This window comes from Marasmius oreades, chromosome 7 (genome assembly GCF_018924745.1).
Source record: "Marasmius oreades isolate 03SP1 chromosome 7, whole genome shotgun sequence".
Classification (NCBI taxonomy): domain Eukaryota; kingdom Fungi; phylum Basidiomycota; class Agaricomycetes; order Agaricales; family Marasmiaceae; genus Marasmius; species Marasmius oreades.
The window spans coordinates 93,297-118,375 of NC_057329.1; the positions used below are offsets into that span (position 1 = coordinate 93,297).

The 25,079-nt window shown below is 47.8% G+C and overlaps 7 protein-coding genes across 7 annotated transcripts; 3 read left to right on the top strand and 4 right to left on the bottom strand.

Moving 5' to 3' along the window:
- Nucleotides 1-634: 634 nt before the first annotated feature.
- On the bottom strand, nt 635-2,692 carry E1B28_010734 (uncharacterized protein). The gene is made up of 14 exons (XM_043155711.1): nt 2,511-2,692; nt 2,436-2,451; nt 2,370-2,378; nt 2,217-2,311; nt 2,123-2,156; nt 2,014-2,050; nt 1,846-1,946; nt 1,757-1,787; nt 1,615-1,701; nt 1,491-1,553; nt 1,377-1,430; nt 1,077-1,320; nt 911-1,019; nt 635-856 (listed from the first exon to the last, which is right to left on the bottom strand). The coding sequence occupies exons 1-14, from the start codon at nt 2,554-2,556 to the stop codon at nt 697-699; spliced, it is 1,086 nt and encodes a 361-aa protein (XP_043005493.1). The 5' UTR covers nt 2,557-2,692; the 3' UTR covers nt 635-696.
- An 87-nt stretch (nt 2,693-2,779) lies between these two features.
- Nucleotides 2,780-5,581, bottom strand: E1B28_010735 (uncharacterized protein). The gene is made up of 5 exons (XM_043155712.1): nt 5,173-5,581; nt 4,793-5,085; nt 4,437-4,738; nt 3,200-4,356; nt 2,780-3,132 (listed from the first exon to the last, which is right to left on the bottom strand). Exons 3-5 carry the CDS (start codon nt 4,633-4,635, stop codon nt 2,839-2,841), a joined length of 1,650 nt encoding a protein of 549 aa, XP_043005494.1. The 5' UTR covers nt 4,636-4,738; nt 4,793-5,085; nt 5,173-5,581; the 3' UTR covers nt 2,780-2,838.
- A 75-nt stretch (nt 5,582-5,656) lies between these two features.
- On the bottom strand, nt 5,657-8,032 carry GUA1 (GMP synthase (glutamine-hydrolyzing)). Its single transcript, XM_043155713.1, has 11 exons — nt 7,964-8,032; nt 7,808-7,907; nt 7,640-7,752; nt 7,443-7,583; nt 7,152-7,367; nt 6,960-7,093; nt 6,459-6,883; nt 6,134-6,393; nt 6,019-6,068; nt 5,838-5,943; nt 5,657-5,780 (listed from the first exon to the last, which is right to left on the bottom strand). The coding sequence occupies exons 1-11, from the start codon at nt 8,018-8,020 to the stop codon at nt 5,763-5,765; spliced, it is 1,620 nt and encodes a 539-aa protein (XP_043005495.1). The 5' UTR covers nt 8,021-8,032; the 3' UTR covers nt 5,657-5,762.
- Nucleotides 8,033-10,068: 2,036 nt separating this feature from the next.
- On the top strand, nt 10,069-12,019 carry E1B28_010737 (uncharacterized protein). Its single transcript, XM_043155714.1, has 7 exons — nt 10,069-10,326; nt 10,398-10,578; nt 10,639-10,682; nt 10,750-10,817; nt 10,878-10,978; nt 11,039-11,759; nt 11,838-12,019. The coding sequence occupies exons 1-7, from the start codon at nt 10,257-10,259 to the stop codon at nt 11,850-11,852; spliced, it is 1,200 nt and encodes a 399-aa protein (XP_043005496.1). The 5' UTR covers nt 10,069-10,256; the 3' UTR covers nt 11,853-12,019.
- A 230-nt stretch (nt 12,020-12,249) lies between these two features.
- E1B28_010738 (uncharacterized protein) lies at nt 12,250-13,658 on the top strand (the record flags this gene model as incomplete). Its single annotated transcript, XM_043155715.1, has 2 exons — nt 12,250-12,418; nt 12,472-13,658. 2 exons carry the CDS (start codon nt 12,250-12,252, stop codon nt 13,656-13,658), a joined length of 1,356 nt encoding a protein of 451 aa, XP_043005497.1.
- Nucleotides 13,659-13,944: 286 nt separating this feature from the next.
- E1B28_010739 (uncharacterized protein) lies at nt 13,945-14,830 on the top strand (the record flags this gene model as incomplete). Its single annotated transcript, XM_043155716.1, has 5 exons — nt 13,945-14,115; nt 14,168-14,367; nt 14,423-14,537; nt 14,595-14,692; nt 14,755-14,830. The coding sequence occupies 5 exons, from the start codon at nt 13,945-13,947 to the stop codon at nt 14,828-14,830; spliced, it is 660 nt and encodes a 219-aa protein (XP_043005498.1).
- Nucleotides 14,831-21,330: 6,500 nt separating this feature from the next.
- PIM1 (ATP-dependent Lon protease pim1) lies at nt 21,331-24,897 on the bottom strand (the record flags this gene model as incomplete). The annotated part of the gene is made up of 7 exons (XM_043155717.1): nt 21,331-21,590; nt 21,644-21,911; nt 21,969-22,400; nt 22,449-22,734; nt 22,785-22,952; nt 23,005-23,941; nt 23,991-24,897. The coding sequence occupies 7 exons, from the start codon at nt 24,895-24,897 to the stop codon at nt 21,331-21,333; spliced, it is 3,258 nt and encodes a 1,085-aa protein (XP_043005499.1).
- Between the last annotated feature and the right edge of the window lie 182 nt (nt 24,898-25,079).

Below are 25,079 nucleotides of genomic sequence, written 5' to 3' on the forward strand. Positions count from 1 at the left end.
AAAGGAGACAAAGACACGGTGAGCGATTTCACAGCTTTATTTCTGAGTAGGCTACTGAGTTGCTCCGTACAGTAAATCGACACGAGTATAAACCTAATATACATTGCACCCATATTCTAAGCAGACTGAGAATGTCTTTCTTTCTCATCCTCATCTGAAGGCGATTTTCCATGTTCGTAAAGAACTCGTTGAGTATCTACCACATCTCCAAACACCTCGTTCATCTCTTCCAACGTTTTTCCTACGATCAAACGCCATTCAGCGCTCCTGTAAAACCTTTTGAACTGAGAAAGAAAAACGTACCTTTCGTCTCAGGGAAGAAGAAAGCGATCAATAGAAAGTCTACCAGATTGACGCATACAAAGACGAGGTAAAACTTGTACTTGATGCTGTCGAGTGCGAGGGGCGAGACTTGAGAAAGTAACGTGTTGAAGGCCCAGTTCGAGCACGTTGCAACGCTAGTACCGATTGACCGCGTGCTGGTAGGGAACACCTATATGAGAAAGTCAGATACGCAGTATGCATGTGTCGTTGTAAGTGTCATGCACTCACCTCGGACGCCAGTACCCAGGATACAGGCCCGAAACTCAAGGAGAAGATGATACTCGTCAGGAAGATCATTGCGATTCCGGCACTGTTGGCGATTTCCAGTCATTTCCCATATCATTTTTTTTTTCTTTCCGAACAACGGGTCACTTACCGTTGAGCAGCCGGATCAGCAGCACTCGTAGCTCCGTCTTCTACAGGATTCGTAGCCAGAATAGCAGCAATGACGGAGAAGAGGGCCACGAACATCCCTGCGCCGAACATGAGAGGCTTTTTGCGGCCGACTCTGTCCAAGACTAGGGTTATGAAGCTGAGAATTTATGTTAGGGAATAACAATGGAAGATAAATAAAACCCTTGCTCACAAAATATTCGCAATAGGCCCAACAGCACCGTATATACCCTGAATCAGAAGCTCTTGGCCGCCTTGTATACCAAGACTCCTCCACATCCGCGGCCCATAGTAGTTGATGACTAGGATTAGCAGGTTGATATCATTCTCCCTGAAGGAATTTACCAGATGGCACGCACTGTTAATCCCGGTCAACTGGGTGAATATCTGGACCCCACATGCCACCATGGTACGGCGGAGCATCGCCCGGGTGGCCCAAAGATCGCTAAGCTTGGTGCTCCTCACCGCCATCTCAGACTTGATAGTTTCGTACATTTCCGTGTATTCCCGCTCTGCAGCGTCTTTGGACTCAGGAGATGAACCGTGTAGTTGAAGGACGACAGCGTGGGCCTCTTCGTCCCTACCCACTTCCAAAAGCCAACGCTAGAAAGGGTCAGGTTGGTATAGAGAGAAAGAGAATCGAGAAGAGGGAAACGTACAGGACTTAAAGGCAAGAATTGGATTCCTATGAGGAGTAGACCGGCTGGTACCAACTACACGTGGACGGAAACAGACCCTTAGATCCTTTAATTTTCCAAAAGTAATCAGAATACCTGAAGACCTAACGGTAACCGCCAACCGTTGTCGGAGTCGATGTATTGACACCCGTAGCCAACCTGCGTGATACCTTAGATCAGAAAGGGTGATAATCAGCTGAAACTGTCCATGCAAACGCACCCAGTTCGCAACGATGAAACCGATTCCGATGAATTGCTGTGTCAACCCGACGAGGAATCCACGAATTTTCGGTGGGGCGATTTCGGTCTTTAAGATCAAAGATGAGGCTTCAGTCGGTACTGGGAAGCTAACGGTAGGTTACGTTGTACAATGGGACAGTCATCGAAAGGATCCTGAGGCAATAAGGTCTTTAGTTAAGGTACAAGCTCACGAAAGACTGGCACCTCGTACCCAATAGCAACCCCAGCGACGATACGTCCCACCATCATGGTAGCGATATTAGGTGCACCAGCCTGCATCGCACAACCCCACATCGCAACCAGCGAGCCTATCTGTCAACGAACCCCAGTCTGAATATACTTCTGAAAAACCTCCGTGAATCAGGCGGAAAGCGAATACCTGGATTGTACGGTTACGACCGAATCTATCGTTGAACCTATTGAGGAACGCACAATATGAATCAGTATTGCCAAAAAAAACGATTCGCATGAGAACGGTAGAAACAGACCATCCTGCCGCTGCTGCTCCGAAAAAGCATCCACCTAAAACAGAAAGTTGAAGTGACGAAATACAGCACACAAAGTCAACCTGTTGGCACGTACCGTTGAACGTCGAGACGATAGCACCATTGATATCTGGATCGTTCCCAAACTTCGCAGTGAAGTGTTTCATGTCCAAAACACTCGCAATAATACCACTGTTGATCCCTCTCCGTTAGCCAAAATCGCGTTTACAATCTCCAATAATGAACGCGCCTGTCATATCTAGAGAACCACAGAGTCAATTCAGCGTGTTTCTTTCGGGAGAGAACGAATACGAACCCGAAGAGGAAGGCTCCTATGGAATGAAAAGTATCATCGTAACGAGATCGTAAAAGTGGAAAAGCTCAGGCTCACCAATGGATGAAAAGGCGGCAGTGAAGATATTGAATGCGAGACCCATTGTCGTCGTAGGGGAGCACTACCACCTCAGCAATTCATGGCTAATTCATATATAGGGGAAAAAAACGGGAGGAAAATTCTCGGATTTGACTGAGCGGAACTGAGGGCGGTCATCAGAACATGTGGTCGTTTTTGGCAGGGTGCATGACCTGCTTTTGCGGCCCGCTACGGAAAGGTAACCGCATTAAATTTAGAGACAGCCTCCTTGGACCTGCACATTAGACTACGCTGAACATAGTTATGATTAAACGTCGCATTTTAATAGTACACAGGTACACAAGATCTATTTTACATTTCCTTTCGTCTTCTCAAGTTGAGGGTAACCGCTATCAGCGGCCTCTTGGATCAGTTGTTTGTACAACGGAACACCACCCGTAAAGTTGAGCGGCTCTATCTTCTTACCAGGGATGTTGGCGCCCATGTACCATGACTTGGCTTTGTGCCAAAGCGCTTTTGCACTGAGCTCGTGTACCAAGTTCCGCCAGTCCTCCTCTGCCTGACGGCTGGGAACGACACTGGTGATCCCTTGTTCGCGAGTGTAGTTCACGAGATCTATAATCCATTTACATTGCAACTCCTAAAGAAAGAAGATAGATAGCTCAGTTGGTCTGTAACCCATCACGGACACGTTCATAAAAACTCACATTACAACTTGGGCCGTTACAAAAGGCAGTCGGAGCCTGAGGACCGTACATGAAGATCATGTTGGGGAAGCTGGCGGTCATCATCCCGAGCGACGTGTAGATACCCTCCTTCCATTTGTCGTCGATGGTAACACCATCAGTTCCGCGAATATCGATTTGGGTGATACCACCGGTGACAGCATCATAACCGGTAGCGACGATGAGAATTTCGAACTCGTATTCCTTCCCATCCTTCGTCTTGATACCTTTCTCCGTGATCTCTTCGATGGGGGTCGCAGTAACATCAACAAGGTCGACATTGGGTTGGTTGAAAATCTCGTAATAGTTCTGCTCCAAACTTGGTCTCTTGCAGCCGAAAGGATGAGGGGGAATAGTAGGAGCGAGCTTCTCCTGCATCACAGGATCATTGACCCGCGCTCTGACCTTCTTCCGCCAGAAAGCATAAGCCTCATCATTTGCTTCTTGGTTGGTAAACAGATCTATGAAGTTCCCAACCCAGAAACGGAAACCACCAATCGTGAAACAATCTTCCCAATATAACACGCGTTCGTCGTATGGAACGCTCAACGTTTCGCGCATGTCCATGGGATAAGTGAAACCACCGAAAGTCTCATGACGTCTTCGGAAGTAAGAAGGGTAGAAATCCTTCCGGCCATTTTGAGTCTTCACATCGACCTTTGCCTGATTCATCGGCAATGCGAGATTGGGAGTGCGTTGGAAGACAGTGAGATGATCAACGACGGGGCCAACTTCTTGTATAACCTGGACACCAGTAGCACCCGTACCGATGACGCCAACCCTCTTGCCCTTCAAGTCGACACCAGCTTCAGGCCATCCGGCGGTGTGGTGGACCACACCCTTGAACGAGTCAAGACCCTTGAAAGGAGGCGTGTAAGGCTTCGCTCCGATTCCAGTACAAAGCATGAACCATCGAGGACGATAAACAGATCCGTCATCGGCACGTACGATCCATCGTTGGGCATCAGCATCCCACTGCGCTGCATCGACACGGGTGTTATAGGTGATGTCCCGAGACAGATCAAACTTCTTGTCGACGTAATGGAAATACTCCCGGATCTCCTTTGCCGCAGGGTACTTCTCCTTCCAGGACCAATCTTTCCACAGTCTTTCATCGGTAAGTTGATAGACAGGCAAATCTAAATTGAACAAGTGGAGGTGGCGGGGTGGCGCGTCAGTGCTGTTGGAGACGTACAGGTACATCACAGATCCTGCTCACCGCTATCAACTCTTGCTCCCGGATACGAGTTCCAATACCAAATCCCTCCCAAATCCGACCCAGCCTCAACAAGCTTCACCGAGAATCCAGCCTCCCTAAACGATTGCAACATCAAAACGCCACCAAACCCAGCTCCGACGACGAGAACATCGACTTCGACCTCTTTTCCATCCGTCTGAACACTCGCGTTCGTAGACATGGTGGAAAAGTACAAATATGAAAACACAGAGAGGATGTGGAGTAGAAAAGCCCTTTTATCTAGGGATCATACCCCCAGTGTTGTCGCCGCCGTCATGCAGGGTCTTATGTGAGAAAATTAAGTATCGTCAGCTGGTCCGAGGCGGCAGCAAACTTACCATAAGCACTTCAAAGGTAAACTCTGTACCTTCTTGCTAATCAATGACCCGAACCTTCTCCAGCTCCGAACTTCATTGTAGCACATAAGAGGGTAAATTGGCTGGCTGGCGAAAAGAATTGATAATGCAGCAGTGCTATCGACTTCGGTCCTTTTGGGCATATCGGCCGCGATGTGAATGAGAGGTAAAAGGGCGGTGTGGAACCAAGGATGGATAATGTCATCGTCATCTTCGAGCGACTCGAGGCTCGAGCAAAAAACATTGATTTTTTGCATGGCAGTGTTCTAGGCAACCTTGGCATTTTTTTCAATTGAAAAGAATATATATAAGAAAAAGCCAGTCAGTGTCAGTTGATGAGAGAAGATAATCAAAATCAATACAATTAAGCCCTGACCGCGATAATGGAAGGGATAGGATTTGTATGTATAACGTCTCGCTGTCCATCTGATTTAGAAAAAATCCTGGAGGGTGTTGCCAGCTGGCTCCAGCGATGACCGGGCCAATGGTCACATTGCAATGAGTTGTTTTCTGATTTGTTTTTTTCCACAAAGGGAAGGGATTATGGAAGAAGAATGAGCGAAGAGATGTACAGCCCCGTCAATCCAAGTACTCTTGAAACGAAGAGATGTACAGCTCCGTCAATCCATGGCCAAGTCGTCTTGAAAAAACATGAGGTCGCAACGCGCCACTATCGATCAAGTTAGCGGTAGTGTTAGCGATGGGCAATGGCTATCGTCGCGAGAGAAAGAAGTGAAAAAGAAAACGTGTGTAAGTTGCGTGTGGGCCCGAGGTAAGTAAATGGTATATTACGGCCCCGAATCGTATGATTATAGGGGCTCAAGCGTGTTTTATCCTTAGAAATCCAGGCTATCATGTTCGTCAAAAACGACCCCTCAACGCAGTCAACGTTCTGACGATTTGGCATTTTTTTTAAAAAAACACAATAACTTTCTCGTATGGTAAATAAATATTACAACCACTCAACAGTCTATAAAAGCATTCCTCAGTCCCTTCTCACAAGAAATTTGTTTGAAAACCAACTCACTGCTGGCGGTTTTGAAGAAATATCATAAGCCACCCGATTAACGCCTGCCACCTCGTTCGTTATCCTAGAGGAGATCCGGCGCAGTACCTCCGGAGGAAAAACATACCTTGAAAACAACACCAAAAAAAAATCAGCGAACGAACAAAAAAAAAACGTAAAAAAAAAAAAAAAAATTACGTACCAATCGGCTGTCATAAAGTCCTCTGACTGTACTGCACGCAAGGTAATAACCTGAGGAGAGGAGGGAAAAGATATCAACAGTCGTTATTTCCCTCCATTCTAAAAGACTTTTTCACCTGTTCATAAGTTCGCTGATCACCCATAACACCCACGGCTTTCACGGGAAGAAGCACAGCAAACGCTTGCGATATCTCATTGTACAACCCAGCCTTGCGGATCTCCTCAATATAGATATTATCGGCCTTTTGCAGAATCTGGACCTGCTCTCTACTAACAGGGCCGAGGATCCGGATGGCAAGACCAGGCCCTGGGAATGGATGCCGCTGAACGAGGGGGGCAGGGATGGATAGAAGGCGACCCAAGGCCCGGACCTCATCTAAAGGGAAGGAGAAGCGCTAAGGCAGAGAGTAAAAAAAAAAAAAAACGGAAACCACAACACACCTTTGAACAGTTCACGAAGAGGTTCAATCAATTTCAGCTTCATATCTTTCAGGAGACCCCCAACATTATGATGAGTCTTGATCGTTGCGCTAGGACCCTTGAAACTAATACTCTCGATCACATCCGGATAGAGCGTCCCTTGTAAAAGCCATTCGACCCGACCTTTCGTAGATTCTCCTTTCTCTTCGTCTTCTTCGGCTTTAGCTTCGATCTTTGCAGCCTGTTCCTCAAAAACGTTGATAAACGTATTCCCGATGATCTTCCTTTTCTTTTCTGGGTCTTCCACACCTTCCAAACGCTGAAGGAAAAGTTCCGAAGCGTCAACAACAGTGAGGTTGACGCCCAAATCTCTATTGAGCATCTCGTACACTTGGTGCGCTTCGTTCAGGCGCAAAACGCCATTGTCGACCATGATGGCATGGAATCTGCGAAGAACGCGGAGGGGTTGAGTTGTATCCCCAACAAAAAAAAAGAGAGAAAAAGGCCCCCATCGTTACGAACCTATCGCCGATTGCCTCGTGCATAAGTTTTGCAGCGACTGTACTGTCCACACCTCCGCTCACGGCACCGATCACCCTCCCTTTAGGCCCGCAGATGTCGCGTATCCTGGATATCTCCTTGCCAATAAACTCTTCCTACAATGAAACCATGAGAAAGGAACCGAGCGTGTGCTGGGAACCGCAAGCGACGAACCATAGTCCAAACATTCTTGCATCCACATATATCCACGATAAATTTCCCAATAACCTCTTTTCCTCGCGGAGAATGAGTGACTTCTGGATGAAATTGAATTCCATAGAACGGTTTGGTATCGTGTGCGATGGCAGCAAATGGTGCGGAATCGGTGTGGCCGATTACATGAAAATTGGGAGGGAGCTCGGATAGCTGATCCCCGTGCGACATCCATACCTAAAAAAAATGAAGAGAGGAAAGGAAAGGAATTTAGTTTAGATGTTCGCAACGCTCATATCCGAGGACCCTAACCTGCATTTCCTCTCCTAACCCACGCAACAAAACATCTACAGGCGAGTCGCCGTCACTTAATTTTTTGACTTTGACGGATGCATAACCGTATTCTCTATGAGAGCATTTGGCCACTTTTCCTTTCAGATTCCATGCCATTTCCTAAAACCCATAGATAGAAACTTCATATTCGGATACAACGGAACGAGGAAACGCACCTGTAGTCCATAACATATTCCGAGAATGGGTACCCCGAGTTCGAATACAGCAGGATCGACATGGGGAGCCTCCTTGTCATATACTGAATATGGCGAACCGGATAGAATTATGCCTGAGAAGTTTTCGAAATATCAAAAACTCGATCCCTCGGAAAAGAGCTATCTGACCTTTGGGATCGAAATGGAGTTCTTGAATCTTGGTTGTGCATGGAAGAAGTTCTGCGTAGACCTTGTGTTCACGACATCTTCTGGTTATTAAGTGACTGTACTAGTGAGACGGGGCGTGTGAGGAGCCAAACCAATAATACTAGTAAAAGACAAGACCTGTGAGCCAAAATCGAGGATAAGGATGGTATCGAACTGGTCATGAATTTCAGACATGAGCGACGACGACGATCGCTTATCGGATCACGCCTAGAATATTTTTTGGATTCACATGACTTGCACCAGAGTCACAATGCACGAGACCGTGACAGTGACAGAGGCTCGATTGTTCTTCTTCATGCACCTCCCGAATGCCGAATGTCAACATTTTCCAAAGCTTCTCAAGTACCCATAATTAACAACGCGGGAGGGGGGGTTACGTCGTATCCATTTTCGTACGAGGATACCAATCAAGTATGGCTCTAGCAGCCCCCGACCATCCCGCGTCAATTCGTTAGACAACCAACAGCTTCAAGGAACTTCGGAACGGTTCTCAATACGTTTATGTCTATCACAGGCTCGATCGAAGGGGCCACGTTTCTTTGAAAGTGAACATGTTATATTTTTCCCATGATCAGCCCTCCCGCCTTCATGCGTGATGGTTGACTCGGATTGGCTGGTTCCCATCCCGCGAATCAGCTAGATTCTTTTCTAATGTCCCGAGCTAGGCGGAGGGCTAAATGAAATGGGTTCTGGTTGGCTTCCATCAACGTATCAGTCCAACATAATAGACTACGTCTAAAGCGAGGAAGAGGACAACCCGCGAACCGATTTGAAGAGCTTGCTACGAGAATAGCTCGGTGAGATGTATCGCTGAATCTGTCCCGTCGGTTTTCTAAAAGAACGGTCCAAGTCGGATATTGTTCAGATGACCCTCGGGCATCGTTTGCTTTCGCTGTTGAGGGGTTATAGATCTCGGAATTACGGCTCAGTCAACCGCACCTCAAGGCCTCAAGGTTGCCTATGGTACCCTCCAAGTCAGACAGTGTTTGATGAACCGCTTGCAAAGGTCTGATGCCCCGCGTCTTCCTAGATACACATTCAGAGGGGAAAGTGGTCGGTTTCAGGTTTGAATGTAGTCGAAAAACCCCAAAATCTGTTCTAAATCCATCAGGTAGGTGATATCTATTCTCGGCCTGCCAGTAGCGTCGCACGTATGACGTAGAGATGTCGGTGAACTCTTATTCTTCCAAACGTTCAAGCCCGCGCTGTGCATCAGCATCAGATGCGTAATCGTTCCCTCAGCGCCCCTTTGGACTGTGGGCGCCCCCCCCGTCGCTCAAAGTGGTTTAGTGTCGCCCAGAAATGAACGTCGGAAGGACGACAACCCACTGCATGACAACGGTAAAACTTTTGGTTCCCTCACTTGCTTTTTCCGTACGTACAGCCCTGGTCGAGAACTTCGGGAATCCGGCTCGAAGATGCGGGCGGCGCATCAAAAGCGCGCAAAGGACAAAACAGTCATCAAGACCGTCCCGTCCCGTTCTTCCAAGGGCGGGGGTTAGTGTACATGTACATGTACCACCGTCAAATTCCACCTTCTACTTGGCGCGACCCTACCCCTTGGCCAAAAACACGATTACAGGTCTCGGTGAGCATTCCGTCGGCACAGGTACCAAAGGAAAAAGAGGTGACCTCCTATTATTTGACACATGTATGTATGTACCCACCAAGTCGTTTGCCGAGTTGTACGGGTGTCGAACCGCTTTTGGCAATTGACATGCAATGTCAATGGGTCCCCCCCTTGGGATATTCTGATCGCATTTTTGCGCACGAGAAGTAAGATTGCACTTCCACAGCTTGGTGACAACGATGTCTTTGTTCAAGATGGATGGCTGTTGGGCAGAACAAAGGTTGAGAACAGGCGTATCTCCGGAGTCCGAATCGTCAGGGCAGGGTCTCCCTGGCATCGAGGAACACCCAACGGCATCAATACCGTTTGGCAAAGAAAGCGTTCGTTGCTTTATCTTTCTTTCTTTGTTGCCAATGGTTTCTCATGTTAATTCCGCCCTTGTTTCGTTGAGGGAGATCATACCACAGACAGCACTTGTCCGCTTTTGGCATAGCATCGAGCATCACGGACATTACCTGTCGAGATGTTTATATTTACAAAACAAAAACGAACCGGTTCTGTTCAAGAACTGAACAATCGTGCAAAAAACCGAGCCGTGTTTCCCTTTGTTGAGCTGAGCGTGGGAACCGCTCCACTTGAACTTTCCGATATTCTCATTTTGGGCTTTTGTCGTTTGTTTTATATTAAAACGAACGGCGCGACTGGCCCTAACTCTTCAACCCACCTTCTTCCCTTTGACAAATCGTTTAAAAAGGCCTCTACATCTCTTGCAACCTTTCCTCCACTCGTACTCTTTTTTTTGTTTTCCATCTCTCCCCCCATCCTTTCTACTACTACGCGATGTTGTACAGAGAAAGACGATCTTGGACAGCAGAGGAAGATCAGCTTCTTCGTGAAGCCGTTAATCGAGGTATGTTTCTTTTTACCTGAGGTTTTTTCCACCACAAAAAAAAACCTTTTTTAAACTTTTCGCTCTTTTAGAGGATCCCGGTAATCCAACCCCTTCAAAATGGCATGCCATCTCCAAGCACGTCCCCAACCGCACCAACAAAGACTGCAGGAAACGATGGTTCGCAAAGATGGCTTCCGATGTGGTGAAAGGTGGATGGTCTCCAGACGAAGATGAGAGACTCGTAAAGGCGATTGAGAAGTATGGTACACGGTAAATTTCTTTTCTTTTTCTTCTTCTAGTTTGACACTGACGATATCGCGCGTTACATAGGTGGTCAATGGTCGCGTCCTTGGTCCAAACACGAAACAGTGACCGTACGTGACGTTCCTTTTACCTTCCGAAACCTTGTTTGACTGATGGATGCGCCCTTCTTCTTTCTAGAATGTGCGAAGCGCTGGACAGATACCCTCAATCCAACGATTGATCGTACAAGCTGGACACCGGAACAAGTCAGTTATAGTTTGATTGTTTGATTATTTCTTTTTTTTAAACTGAAGCTTCTAATCTAGGATGGTCTCCTCGTTAACGCCGTCAATGAACATGGCAAACTGTGGACAAAGATCGTCAAGACCTACTTCCCAGGTCGCACTGGCCTCTCAGCAAAGAATCGGTATGTTGCTACCAGTCAACGAAAGCGACTAAAGCTAATAATAATGCCCACTGGGTACAGATACAACAGCATTACACGATTCAACCGTGACTCTTCCCGTACTCGAAGACGACCTTCCAGTGTCAGACGTAAATCAGAGAGCGTTTCATCATGCTCATCCAGCGTGTCCCCCGTAACCCCCTCTGCCCCCATCCCCGACCTTCCCGGAGCACTCTACAACAGCCCCCAATGCTCCAACTTTTCCATCGACACCTCTTCATGGTCTCCGACATTCTCCGACTCTACCGACGAGTCATCATACAAAAGCATGGCCTGCAACGAGCTCTTTCTCCCCAAAGACATGAGCACCGGCGCCCCCCATGGCCATGGCCATAGCCATACTCATACTCATACTCATACTCATACTCATGGTCATAGCCATGGTCACGGGCATGTCTCATATCCCGTCTATGACATGCCGCCGCTCTCACAGTGTCCAACATATGACATTGTTCCCGATTCGGCAGCTAGCACGCCCTATACCACATCCAGCAGTCACGGTGGATCACCTGTTCCCCCACACCAGAATTCGAACCGACTCTCTGTCCACTTGCCTTCGTTAGCAACTGGGGGAGGAGGGCGTGTTAACCGTGCTTACGGAAGTGTCTCGTCAGACCACAGCAACAGTAGCAATGGGCTTTGTCAAACGCCGTCATCAGCTGCTGGGTATTCAAGACCAGGAGGTCGGCCTTGGGAAACTGGCGGTGATCCGGCGGCTATACATTGGGAGAAAGCTCGACAGGTGTGTGTTTTTCCCTGTTCCCCATTTGTGTGGAAACGTGAATGTTGAAACTTTTTCTTTTTTTCTTTTTTTCTAAAGCATCCGCTGTATTGAAGGGTCATTTTTGCATTATATATATTTCACATATTATCTAGCTGCTATTTGTACTACTACCCTTTTTTTTCCTTTACTTTTGTCTCGTGTTTTTCTAGATAGAATGTTTTATAGCTTTTACGCGAATTGAACCATGACGGAAACTTGGAAAAAACTTTTTTATCTTATGTTATTGCAGGGCTGATACGGCTTGTGAGAAAATGTCATGTTTCGCCACGTATACAGTGTGCCAGATCGCCGCTGAGTAGGTCGCTTGAGGGTTGCGATAGATTTAAAGGTCGCCGTTCTTAGGCGTTCAACCCTTTCCATAAATAGTTTCTTCAGCCGTCGTGGGGGTTGAGTCATGGTGGCTGTGCGATGACTTTTCTCCGATCTCTGTTTTCTTAAACCGTCATCTATGCCTGCAGCTGCTCATGCACGAAGTCCTAGCGGGAACACGTTATCTGAAAAATACATTCAAGACTGCTTCCACAGTTACCTCAAATCTTCGCTTACCCAAGCGAAAGTCGAACGCTTGCTCGATGCGGATATCTTGAGTTCTGCAGAGGGTGACTTGATGATAACAGGTGAGCCTTCATGACAGCTTTGGTTCCATATCAAATATTCAGATTGACGCTAGGCCCTGCACTATGTCTTTATTTCGCTGCTCTACGATGTACAACCAACCCTCCCGCCGTACCTCTACCACGACTCGACAAACATGCCGCTCCAATGGACTTGTCAGCCGAAAACTGCCCCCCAACATTCCAATCGTTCCTCCAAGTATGGTCACGAACCGTCCCGATAATCCAAGGATTCACACCCGAACATCAACACGACCTAGCAAGAGTCATCTGTAACCTACCTCCATTAAGCACACCCCCAGAAGAACCTGTCCTTGGAGTGGCAGCTGATCTACGTGCTGTAGCTATTGAAATCAGCCAACGCCGTTCGTTTCAGGATAGATACGCAGATGACTTGCAAGCTGCCCTCGATTCTGGGAGTGGGAGTGGCAATGGCAATGGCAATACACCGAGCTCTCCGGGCCCGGGACAGGGAGGCACGATTCCGAAACGTGCTTCTTTTGTTCCTCCTCCTTCGTACGACGTTACTTCCCCGACCTCGTCGGCACGGTCACGGTCGACACTGCCAGGAGCAGCAGCTCCACTCAACCCCATACAACCACATGATCATGATCATGATCTCCCACCCCCTACTAGCCAGCCTTCCCGCAGTCGCAGCATTATCTTATCCCCTACTTCACCGGCAATAGAATTCATCCGCGAAACTCTCTACGCAGCCCTAGGCGACGTCCTCGAACGCGTTCCTTCCCTCCAATCCATGCTCAATCAAGATCCACCCCGTGCCTACTTTGCCTCTGTCGCTTTTGCCATTTTAGATGTGGCCACGACGTCCATGATACCTGACGAGGGAGGATCGGTAGTAGGTGTCCTTGGGACAACCCTCAGTGTGGATGAGTGTCCGAGTGAATTCCGTCCTTTTATGCTCGAGTTGGGTGTGATTGGGAGAGAAGCGAAGGGGATGGAAGAGGAAGATCAGTTGATGGCGGTGGAGTATGCGCAGAGAGGGGGTGGGATGGGAGAGATTCCTGCGACGAGGATGGATAGAGTGAAGTCGATGTTGGTGAATGGTGTGGGGAATGAACAGAGGAGGAGGGAGGAAGATGAGGGGAGGGGGAGTCCGGCGGGGAGAGCGGTGGCGTTTGCGAATCGGGTGAATGGGTTGAGTTTGGCGTTGACGAATTTGAAGACGTTTAGGGAACGACAGGAGGAGGTGTTTAGGGTTTTGGCTGGGATAGGTGGATAGCTATCTATAGACTTTTTGGCCGTTGTAGCTTGTAGCTTGTACTGTAACTTTTACTGTATCGACTAACCCATCACGACAGCGTGTAATTCAAGCCTGGGATTGTTTTCCAATGACGAAGACTTGAGTGCGAGGGATGTGAACAGCCTGGGATTGTTTTCAATGAGTTGCGAACGATAGGGCGTCCGAAGACTCCGAGCGGAGTTTGAACTAACATACGTTCAAGGATTCAAAGCCCCTAGTAACCGTGGAGAGAGACAAGAGAGTTATCCTTTTCCCTTCTCCCACCATGGTCATCAAGCTCTACGGACACCCCAGAAGTGTCTGCACCACTCGCGTCGCCATAGTCCTCTACCAGAAGGAAATCCCCTACGAACTGATCACCATCGATTTCGCCAACGCTGAACACAAATCACCCGCGTTCAAGGAGAAACAACCGTTTGGCCAGATACCCTATCTTGTAATCACCCGTCTTTCTAGTATCCTTCTTTTCTCAAGTCCTCATTTCTCAGGAAGACAATGGGTTCATCGTGTTTGAATCACGAGCGATTTGCCGTTATCTCGCGATGAAATATAAAGATCAAGGGCCTCGATTGCTTCCTGACTTTAACAATCTTCACGCTACGGCTCTGTTTGAACAGGCTCTATCGATCGAGGTGGCTAATTTCGATGCATATGCCATGCCAGCTGTGCTCGAGAACGTCATCAAGAAGTTTGTTTTTTTTTACGTTTTCATGTTTTAGGGTTCTGATTAACATGTTAAAAAGAATGCGTGGTCAAACTCCCAATCCAGAAGTATTCAACGCCTTGATTGAAGAGTTGGACGCGAAATTGAAAGGCTACGAGGTTATATTGAGTAAACAAAAGTATCTCGCTGGAAATGTAAGTTTTATGTTTGGCGAACAACAACCGTTGGGCTTATATTTTATTTATCACTAGGAAATCACCCTCGCAGATCTTAACCACCTTCCCTATGGCGCCTTACTCTTGGTTGCTGGAAGCGATATTCTTTCCAAGCAAGGACCCAACTTTAGTCGGTACGGTACAAAAATCTTGAGTTGGGTGTGTAAGTTCGTTAATGACTTCCATCCTTTATCAGCTGGTGGAACGAACTTCTCGCTCTGGATTCTTGGAAGGCCGTTTCCCAAGGTGTTCCGGAAAAGAGTAACTTTTGAGGAAACATATGACCTGTTGTAGGCAACGATCGATGTGAAAAACGTCAGAGAGGCCTTATCTTTACTGTATCTTTAGGTAAAAGAATAAAGTTTTATTTTCATGCCCGACGTGGCCATAACAACCCCTAAAATGAAGTTGAAGAGCACGAGTCTGAGAGGCCGCTGCCGCCGATTTTGCGCGGCAACTTGAGTAGGAGCCGACTGGTACGTCTGAAGCCAGCAGTGTGTGTGTGTTTTCACATCCTACCGTCCTTCGATCAGGCCTCAGCTGACCCCCTCCCCTGCTTCTTCTGCTTCTTATCAAGTTAGTACAGATAGATAGATAGATAGATACACAGCGTGGACCCTCAACGGTATCTGTACAGTACTAGTATCCAGCGGCGGCTGTTAACATCCACATCTGTGTGATCAACTTAAGGTAGTACTCTGTCATGATCAGCGGTCTCTTTTCCTCCTCCGCCCTCACCGACTCGGATCCCTCCCCACGCCCACGGATGTATGATCCAGCATCCCAGCATCAACGATTGGGTGTTGGCCATGATGCATGATCGATTTGTCGATTTGGGCGTTGGGCGCTCTTCAGGTGGCAGGTGTAGGTTGGCTGGCAGGTTGGCAGGTGACTCCGGACGGCGGAGGGGGGGTGGTTGAACGGTTACGTTGCGCCCAAGTTCAAGTTTGCGTCTTGGCCTTAGTTTCCCCCCCTCTTGTCTCTTGTCTCAAACGGCTCGTGCTCACAAACGGGAGGGAATTCGCGGAAGCAAAATGCCAAATGCTTGTACGGGCGCTCAAGCGCTCACGTGCACGTGTACATGGAAGCGCCTAGCGCTGGTTATAGGAGGTTCCGGGAATCCCCTTTCGGCTCTATGTTCCCGAGCGCAGACCACAAACATCCTCCTACGCTTTCAAGAAAATGTCCAGATCTAGAATTTTCCGTACTTTCTGTATTAAAGATCCCCCCAATGCCTCCGTACGTAGTCCTCTCTTCACATACTGTACAGCAAAGTCATTCCAGTCGGGAGAAGCGTGGCCCATCGTGAAATTAGCTCGGACATCAGTTAGGTTAGCATGAACATTGCCGAATATAGAGACGATAATACCATATATAGTAAATCTCCACATATGTGTAACGGTAATCAGAAGTTCATTTTGCATGCTCGGAAGTAGCTAAATACTTCTAGCGCATCCTCTCACCCTCGTGTATATACGCGTAATATCTGTAGGTCCTCTCATAACACGCACTGGCCAGTGGCAACCTCAACCGTATTCGGGTTATGTATGTATATTAATCATGCCTGAAATCCAAAGACCGGTTGACAAGAAGTATGCTACGTCTTTGAATGTTGAGGCCCGTGGGTTTACTTTGGTTTATTTTTATCATAAGTACAAAGTTCGAACCATCCCTTAACTAGACACAGAAGTGCCACACGGGTGAAGTAATTCTCCCGTCGGGCGAACTATGCAAACCTACAAGAACGAACGAAGACCGTTTTAACAAAAATGAAAACGCATAAAGAGTCAAATGTCCGAGTCGAAGGCCTGGACACTCACTAGCACTTGCACGAGCCGTGAGATCGGGATCGCCTTACTCCAAGGGCTCAACAGTCTGAGTGTTCAATTTCAATGGTTACGCCACTGCCAACCAACAACATTCTTTTTTTTTTTTTCGAATTGTGGAAACCGACCGCTGTTTTGCTTGACCTGCGGAGTCCGATTGCCAGTTGAAGACCTTTCGGACACTCATTTCTCCGAGCCGTTTGAAATCAGAATCACCTCACCTCTAGGCTCTTTCACAGGACTCAGCAGTTCTGACAATTTCAATGGGTTACGCAACAAACGATTTCCGAGTTCTGCCCAATTGTGCTTTCTCTTGTGGAACCGAATTTAGTTGAAGCCCCGGTCGAGAGGTCATCCATACGTATTGTGTATCATGTAGAGTATGGACCATTTCAGACTCCCCTTCCTACCCGCCCTATTCAATTTGAAACTCGAGGTTTTCAGGGATATATTTAAAGTATAGCCTGCAATTACGCTGATTTTTATTTCTAGCAACCAACCAATCCCTATGTACGTATCCCAGTTCTGTAATCCAACAACTAGCTACACTTTTTCTGTTTTTGTTTTAAATTGTAGTAGATGATGTGCTGTATATACAGTACGTCGCCAATAAAAGTGACAACTGGGTTGATTGCATCAGAGTCAAAGTTCATCACCACACGGTTATGTCGCCACAACGTTGTTTCAAACTGAACAGGACCTTCTTCGGCTTGTTTACTTGTACAGTACATGTAGTTACTGACATTACGTAGGTAACTCACTAGTTACGGGCGTAACGGACCCATGCCCGACAACTACCCCCCGACGAGTACGAAGATGACAATAACTTGAAGGCTAAAAAATCAGTCAACCCAGTGGCGACATCATAGGAGCCCAACCTTACAACTTCTTTTTTCAAATGGGCATCCGGCGGGAACTTGACAGTTCTGTTCTAGCTTGGTTGGTTCCTTGGCATGATAGAGCTTCAACTGGAATGACAATGAGGTAAAACCCGACAAGTGTCACAAGTGGCGCTTTAAAATGTTTAAGGTAAATGGGTGTAGATGCTCTAATGGTCTATTCTCGCTACGCACAAGTGACGGCCATGGCCATGGAAGGGGTCCCTTTTGAGAGCTATTGACTTTTTAACTTACGAGCTTCACGGAATGATTGAAGGATTGAAGGACGCAGTGAGTCTGACTGTCTCAGTCTGCTGTTTCGACCTTTTCCCCCTCCCCAGGACCAGGCCCGAGCTCGGCCCCGTCGGGTAGTTCGGTGGATTTTGCCAGGAACCGGAAAGAAGCCCGTGTGAAATTCGAAAAATGACAAGGGAGCTCAGCTCGGATATCTCGGTCTTCGTCGAAGTCGTTGTGTGGTCATTGCAAGGTTTCGATAAGATCGCAAAAACGGCGGCTGTCAATCAAACAAATCCCAGACGACTGGGGGGGACATGCCAGTGATCCCCCCCCCCTTTTTTCCTAAAGATAGCCAGCTGGGCACAACATTGACGGTCAACGAAAATAGAAAACACACGACAAGTGCTCATTGGACAAATCACGGTTGAAAAAAAGGAATGGAACTTGTTCAAGTTCTTAGTTGATGGGAATGGGCCGCGATGAATCATGAATCATGAAACGTCCAACTTAGAAACCGTCCAATAGGTCGAATAGAATGATAGAAACTCGTTGAAAACTAAAAGGAATTTTCGGACCGTGCGGGTCGAATAAGTAGAGCGCATCAAGATACCTTTATGTAGATTTCTGTTGCTTACTCCGCCCTGGCCCCTGGGTCCCTTGCGCCGTGCGGCGGTTGTATTGTATCACTATCTGTTGAAGGGGGAGGGGGAAAGATGCAATCATCGCACGGCGGTGGATCAAAGATGATGCGACCTTCAAGTTCAAGTTGGTTGACTGGGGGGGGCAAGATGATAAAGTAGGTAAACCGCTCTTTCCGCGTACGACCTCTTTTGACCTTGTCCGTCGGGGACATGAAGTAAGCGTTACTTTTAAGGTTTGCGGGAAGGGGAACTCGAAAATTGCTTGGGGGTCAAAGCTTGAACAAGGGGAACTGCGTATTATAATGTTCCCTCGAAGAACCCTTGTAGATGTTTGAGTGGGGGGAGAGGAGTGCTGACATCAGTTGCGCCACTTTTGAGTAGGGGGGGGGGAGGGGAGTAACTAGCCTGCATCTGCATCTGGGTGTGGGGGACCTCATTGATGCGGAGATATACGCAAAGCAACCCCTCGAACAAAACCCAGAGTGCAGATCCCCCGGGGCCCAAAAAGTGAGCTGTCGACGACTGTTGGTCGAGAAATCAAGGAGGGGAGGGAAAAAAACGGCCGATCTGACCAGGGTAAAAGTCGTCTACCACCTTTATTGAACTGAGCTGGTTCGTTTTGAAGAGGAACGACGCTTCCGAATATGAGATCTCGTTGTATGGAATATATATCTGCTATAATCCATCCCGCCTGTACTACCGACACAGTTGATCGAAGGACTAAATCCCATCAGACGAGACTAGGGCAGTCCCCTTCCGTTATTGATTATATGCTTTGGAGTTTGGGCGCACCGAATGCACTGGCAATTCGAAATTAGGATAATAGTGTCGAACGCCACGAAGCGAGGCTTGGAGAGAAATAGCCGTGTACAGGTTGGGTAGCACCACTAATAGTACTAGTAGGACTAGTATCAGCGACGTCGTTAGGTCGGCATTCTATACAAAGCCAACATAGTCGTGGAAACATATGATGTTCAAAAGGAGGGATCCTGTAATGCATAGAATGAATTTCCTGATCAAGATCGCGTCGCATCTGATGTTATGTGCGACTGACTGAGGAAGCGCTGGAAGCTTTGCCCATTCTGTTTTCTCAATTTCCTAGTTACGGTCTTTCAAGCCTGACCGAGTCTTTGTTATTGGCCAAACATATTACAGGGAATTGAGCGCGGGAAGACCTGACAGACTTGAGAATTTGGAAGATCTTGTTGGAAGCTACGAATGACAAAAAAACGCTTCAAGTCAGCTCAAGTCACGTTCACGAACAAAGTATTGGGGGTACGTGAGGTCATTCTCAACGAGCGGCATCCCTGGATTACAACCGCGCAGTAAGAAGAAGACGTTGATATTATGTGTCTGTCAATGTTCGCCCCGCCTTCCGAAGTTTAAATGTAGCATGTACCTGTATCGTTGCAATCAAAAACGGCCCTGTAGTTCTCATGCTAGTCGACCGTACCCGTCTGAGGTGTATTCAGTTCCTCAATAAGGACCGTTGCAGAGAGCTCCAAAGCACAGAGTCGTTCCGTGCGTTCCTTACGGGTCGAGAAATGATGGGAAAAGCGGGTGTCATGTTGTCGTGAACTAGCAATAACAACTGCACACGTCGAAACATTTGTATGCACAATTAATTGAAGGGAGATGAAGGTGAGAAAGAAGGACAATGTTCATCCGGAAGCGCTCTTGATGTGCGAGAGAAAAAAAAAGAACAGCATCAGAAGTTGTGCGACGAATGCAAGATCTGGAAGACTGACGGGAATAGGCCCATGCGGGCCGTCGCTATCCAAATTGGTCTCTCTACGATGTGCAAGGACCTTGGTCCTCACATCGACCTCATCCAATCGCCACTGTTGTCTATCAACTCCGCTGTCAACGTTCGTTGCCGCCTATACTTCGACCAAAACAGGAACACCTGATGCCTTTTCTAAAGGCCTTTCTCATCCACGACGAATTCCCTATACAACAACCGGGCAAATGATCCGTACACCTTGCATCTTCAAGCTTCAAGTCTTGCCAGACCAGCTTCAATTGTTCTCGAATTCGATATCTTGAACGTAAGTAAACGCATCTGCAACGACGGGGTTCTTCTGATGGCCGAAACAAGCTTCAATTTTGCGTTGCGTCGGTAAAATCCGGCTGTTCAGGGAGTGCCACAAGAATGCTAAAACACCCCTGGATGTTCATCGTCTTCCGCGGGCAAAAACGCCACTGTCTTCGCTAGTGCCAGCCAGACCAAAACTCATCATCTCTTCCAAATTCAGAACTGGTTTGCTGTAGCTTGAACTTGGGAAACGACCGTGGCATGAGAATCCTGTCCGCAGGGAAGGTGGGTATTTGACAGATCTTCTGAGGATGGGTCTCCATTTTTTTTCGAGAGCCGTAATATCCTCTTGCATTACCGGAAGTTTAGGATCAAGACCTATAATGGCCTATGAGCTATACTTACAACACAACCTAAAAATTCCTCTCAGAAACCCGTTTGCGCCTGTACTGAAGATGCCGACGTACCTGCAATCTCCAGCCCGTAACTTGGATGTCAGAATACAGTCTCCCTTCTAGGTCGAAGCGTTTGCTTTATAGACCCATCGAGTACACCGCGCTCGATGATCGCAACGCCAGGTAACCAGGGCTTGAGTTCGGGAGTGAGGTCAACCCGAGAATTGACCGATGGACATTACACCAAGAGTAGGTATTACGGGGTCAGAAGGGCTGTTATCTGTAAGTTTCAGAAAACATAAGGTAGGAGGAAGCTAGTAACTCACCTCGTCAAAGCCGCCTTCGCATTTCCAATAATACTGATGGCCTACATTTCATTTCTTCAAATCAATCAACGACGAGGTAGCAAGCATAGCAGCCTCAGCTTCACTAGTGCGGCAGGTAGAAAAAACGTGAAGTTTGTGTTCAAGAGCAAACGTGTTTGTCATCGTGAGAGGTAGCCCCACGCGGCGGCGGGTTCCATCCGCTCTTCACGAAAAAAATGTGCTGGGATGTCGTTTGAGGGTTCAACATGATAAGACTGTGCTATTATACATGATCTTGGAAGGAACGTAATAGATATAATGGTTCTATGACTCGCAACGCACGAATAAACGAAAATATCCATTAAACTGCAACGAGCGCGATGAGCCTAAGAGACAAGGCAGAGAGAGCATGTAAAATCTAACCTGAATTCAGTGCGACAAAGTAAATGAATTCCTCATATCGACAGCGTCTCCTTCCAGCGTTCGGCTACCTTCTCCCCCTTGAATACTTCATGCAAGACCTCCCTGACATCTTCAACGTACACAAATCTAATCCCCGTCTTGACACTCTCAGGTACATTCTCCTCGATATCAGCACGGTTGGCAGCGGGAGCCAGGATTGTCTTGATACCAGCTCGATGGGCAGCGAGAATCTTCTCCTTCAATCCACCAACAGGAAGTACCTGTCCTACAAGAGATATCTCCCCGGTCATAGCTATTGTTATACATCAGAAATGATAGCGGCAAAACAAAAGGGCCACTACTCACCGATATCTGGATCAATCCTCGTTTTTGTGAACAGACTAACGAACGCCGACAACAACGCAGTGCCGGCGCTCGGCCCTTCCTTCCCAATACTCCCTTCAGGCATATGCACATGTACATCCTTATTCGCCAAAAACTGTTCATCGTCGGCACTTGTAATGCCTAATTCAAACGCATGCGCTTTCACCCAACTCAATCCAATCTGCGCAGATTCTCGAATGACTTCACCCAGTTTCCCAGTAAGCTGAAGGTTCCCCTTTCCAGGCATGTACTAAAAAAAGAAGTCGACAATAAGTCTCTCGAAATGACGTGTAGACAGCCAACTTACCATCGCTTCAACAGGCATGACAGCGCCGCTGCCGTTGCCTAGATATCCCAAACCAGTGCTGACACCGGGAGGGGGCGTGTGTGCATACATTCTATCCTTTTGATATACAGGCGGCCCAACATAATCCTTCAAATTGTCCGGGGTGATTCTTACGTGAAGGGTGGAAGGTATGGCCATAGGGCGGCGTTCTTGTGTTGTGACAGTTGTTTTAGGCGTCTCTGAAGATGCACCATCATCGGTACTCGGGGAGGTGGAAGTAGCGATAGTGGGATCATTGGGAGGCGGCTTCTGGGATTCGACGGTGGTGGTTTCTTCAAGCTTCTCGCTGACCTCAGTTTGAGTCGTGGTGGACTTTTCACTAGCCGGCTCGGGTTCCGGTAACGCTTCTTCTCCCACGTCTTGCACAACCTTCAATGCGGCCTTGCGATAGATCTGATATTCATCAGTACTAGTCAATGTTTGGTATGGAGAATTACGCACTTTTTCTATATGTTTCTTGAGATTCCTGACACCACTTTCTCGGCAATAGTACTTGATCAGCACATCTACTGCATCCGGTTGAAGTAAGACATCCGCTTCTTTCAATCCTGATGCCTCTTTGGCTTGAGGTCCGAGATACTTGTCGGCGATGACCGCCTTCTCCTCCGACACGTATCCGCTCACTTCAAGAACTTCCATTCTGTCGAGTAAAGGAGCAGGAATACTGGAAAGGTTGTTGGCAGTGCAAACAAAGAGAACGCGAGAGAGGTCGACGGGAACGTCCATGCTATATCAATAATAAGAACGAAATCAAGACGGTGGGACAAGATTCCTTACTAATGATCCAAGAAACTACCGTTTTGCTCGGGATCGAGCATTTCGAGAAGCGCACTGGAAGGGTCTCCATTATGGCCTCGCCCAATCTTGTCAATCTCGTCTATGAGCACGAGCGGATTTTCGGTGCCTACCCTCTTGAGGGCTTGGATGATCTTGCCGGGTAATGCACTACGAGAGTGTCAGAAAAACATTCACAAAGAGGAAGACACTGTGTACGCACCCAACATAGGTCCGTCTGTGTCCTTTGATTTCCGCAACATCCGTCAGACCACCGACAGAGAAGCGGAAAAACTGGCGATTCAAAGCTCTTGATATACTCTTCCCAATACTAGTCTTCCCAACACCAGGTGGCCCAGCGAGACATATAATCTTCCCTTGAACAGATCCTCTCAACTTGCCAACAGCTAAAAACTCCAGAATCCTATCCTTGACGTCTTTCAACCCATAATGATCTTCATCCAGCACCTGTCGGGCGTGATGAATGTCATAGTTCTCCGTCGAGTGCTTGCCCCATGGGATCTGCGTCAACCACTCGAGGTAATTCCGGGTAACGTTCGCTTCGCTAGCCGCAGGCTCCAGTCCAGCGAGCTTATTTAATTCTTCATCAAACACCTTCCGCACCGTTTCAGGCATTTTGAGCTGTGCGGCCCGTTCCTTGAATTTTTCAATGAGTTTGTCCTTTCCATCGGATTCCATACCCAGCTCCTTCTTGATTCCTTTAAGTTGTTCCATCAAATAATACTCTCGCTGGCGTTTGGCTATCTTCGAGTCGACGTCGCGCGACAGCTTGCTCTGAAGCTGAGCATTGATGAGTTCCTTCTTGAGCACCAGCAACGCTTTCCGAAGACGGTCATCAACGTGTAACGCCTCCAACACATCCTGTAATTCGGTGACTGCGCCTGTAGAGACCGCTGCAGCAAAGTCTGCGAGCTTGTCAGGTTCGTCAAAGACATTGGTGGCAACCTGGTTGATAGAGAAGTTGGTGATCTGATCCCGGAAGAGCGGGTTGAGTTGGGCTATGTCTTTGAACACCGAAACGATCTCGGACATGAAGGCGCGAATGTACTGATCGTCTTTGTTGTATGGCTGAGTATAAAGATTCTCGACCTGGGCGATGGAAACGTAGTGATCATGTAGGAAAGAAGTTTGGACAGGACCTAATCTTTTTCTTAGAGGGTTTCAGACAAAAAGATCATCGAATCGCACCGGTTGATTTCGCCACATCTGGGGCTGGGGAGGGAGGTGGGGTCACCGTCTGAGGCTCGTCCGCAGACACTTCTTCAACATTTGCTGACCCTCCAGCCTTCACCAAATCGGTGATCTTTATCCTCCTATGTGGGTAGAGTACCGCCGTTAAACCTTCTTCCTTATCCTCGTGTCCCTGGGCAGCAAAGACGCTGGTGATCTGAGCAAAAACACCGACAGGGTGAACAGAGTTGATATCCGTAATGACATCGCTGTCTGTGTCCTCGTCTTTGAGAAGGAACGCTCCAAGGTATGGCTGGCCTCGTTTCATCATGTCCTTTATCGCTGCTACGACCTGAGGATTCCGAACGACGACCGCCTTATAAAAGCCGGGAAACAAAGGACGACGAGCAATGGGTAAAGCCAAGACCTGAGGGTACACTTCTGGAACAGATTGCTTCATCAATGTGCCCGGTGATGGGTTACTGTTACCGGAAGACGAGGGAGGGGGTGAAGAACTGTTTTTGTTGTCACTACCGTCATGTTCGCCACCATCGGACGATGACGATGACGACGACTGTGAACCCGACGACCCGGATGATCCCGATGTATAACCAGAGTCCTCGTTCTCAGAACCGTCCAACCGAGCCTTATCCTGCTCGTCCGAGTCTTCCGAAGCACTGACACCTTTGTCTTCTTCGTCTCCTTCTCCTGGTTTTGACCGCGAGTTTATCCACCTAGGATGCCCCCATATTGGGGACGGACGCGCAAGAAACAATCTTGAGGAAGAAAAGGTTCTCGGGTGCGAAGACATTGAGGAGGACATGGCCCTACATGTCCCCTCAAACGAGGCAGATAGTCTTCGTCGTTGACATAGTCTTCTGGACACTGTCGCCCGTAGGGTGAGGCTTTGCCCCAGGCGATTCATGGGTCAGAACGTCGACCTCGAAATTTTACGGACACGGAGGGAGAAACGAAATGGTTATTTCAGGACGCGTGTCCACGGCCGTAACAGTAAATGACGTAATTTTCAACTTACTAAGCACATATAGACGATAGATAAGATAAGGCAAAATCTGACAGTCGACTTCCATCGCATGGCGGATAATA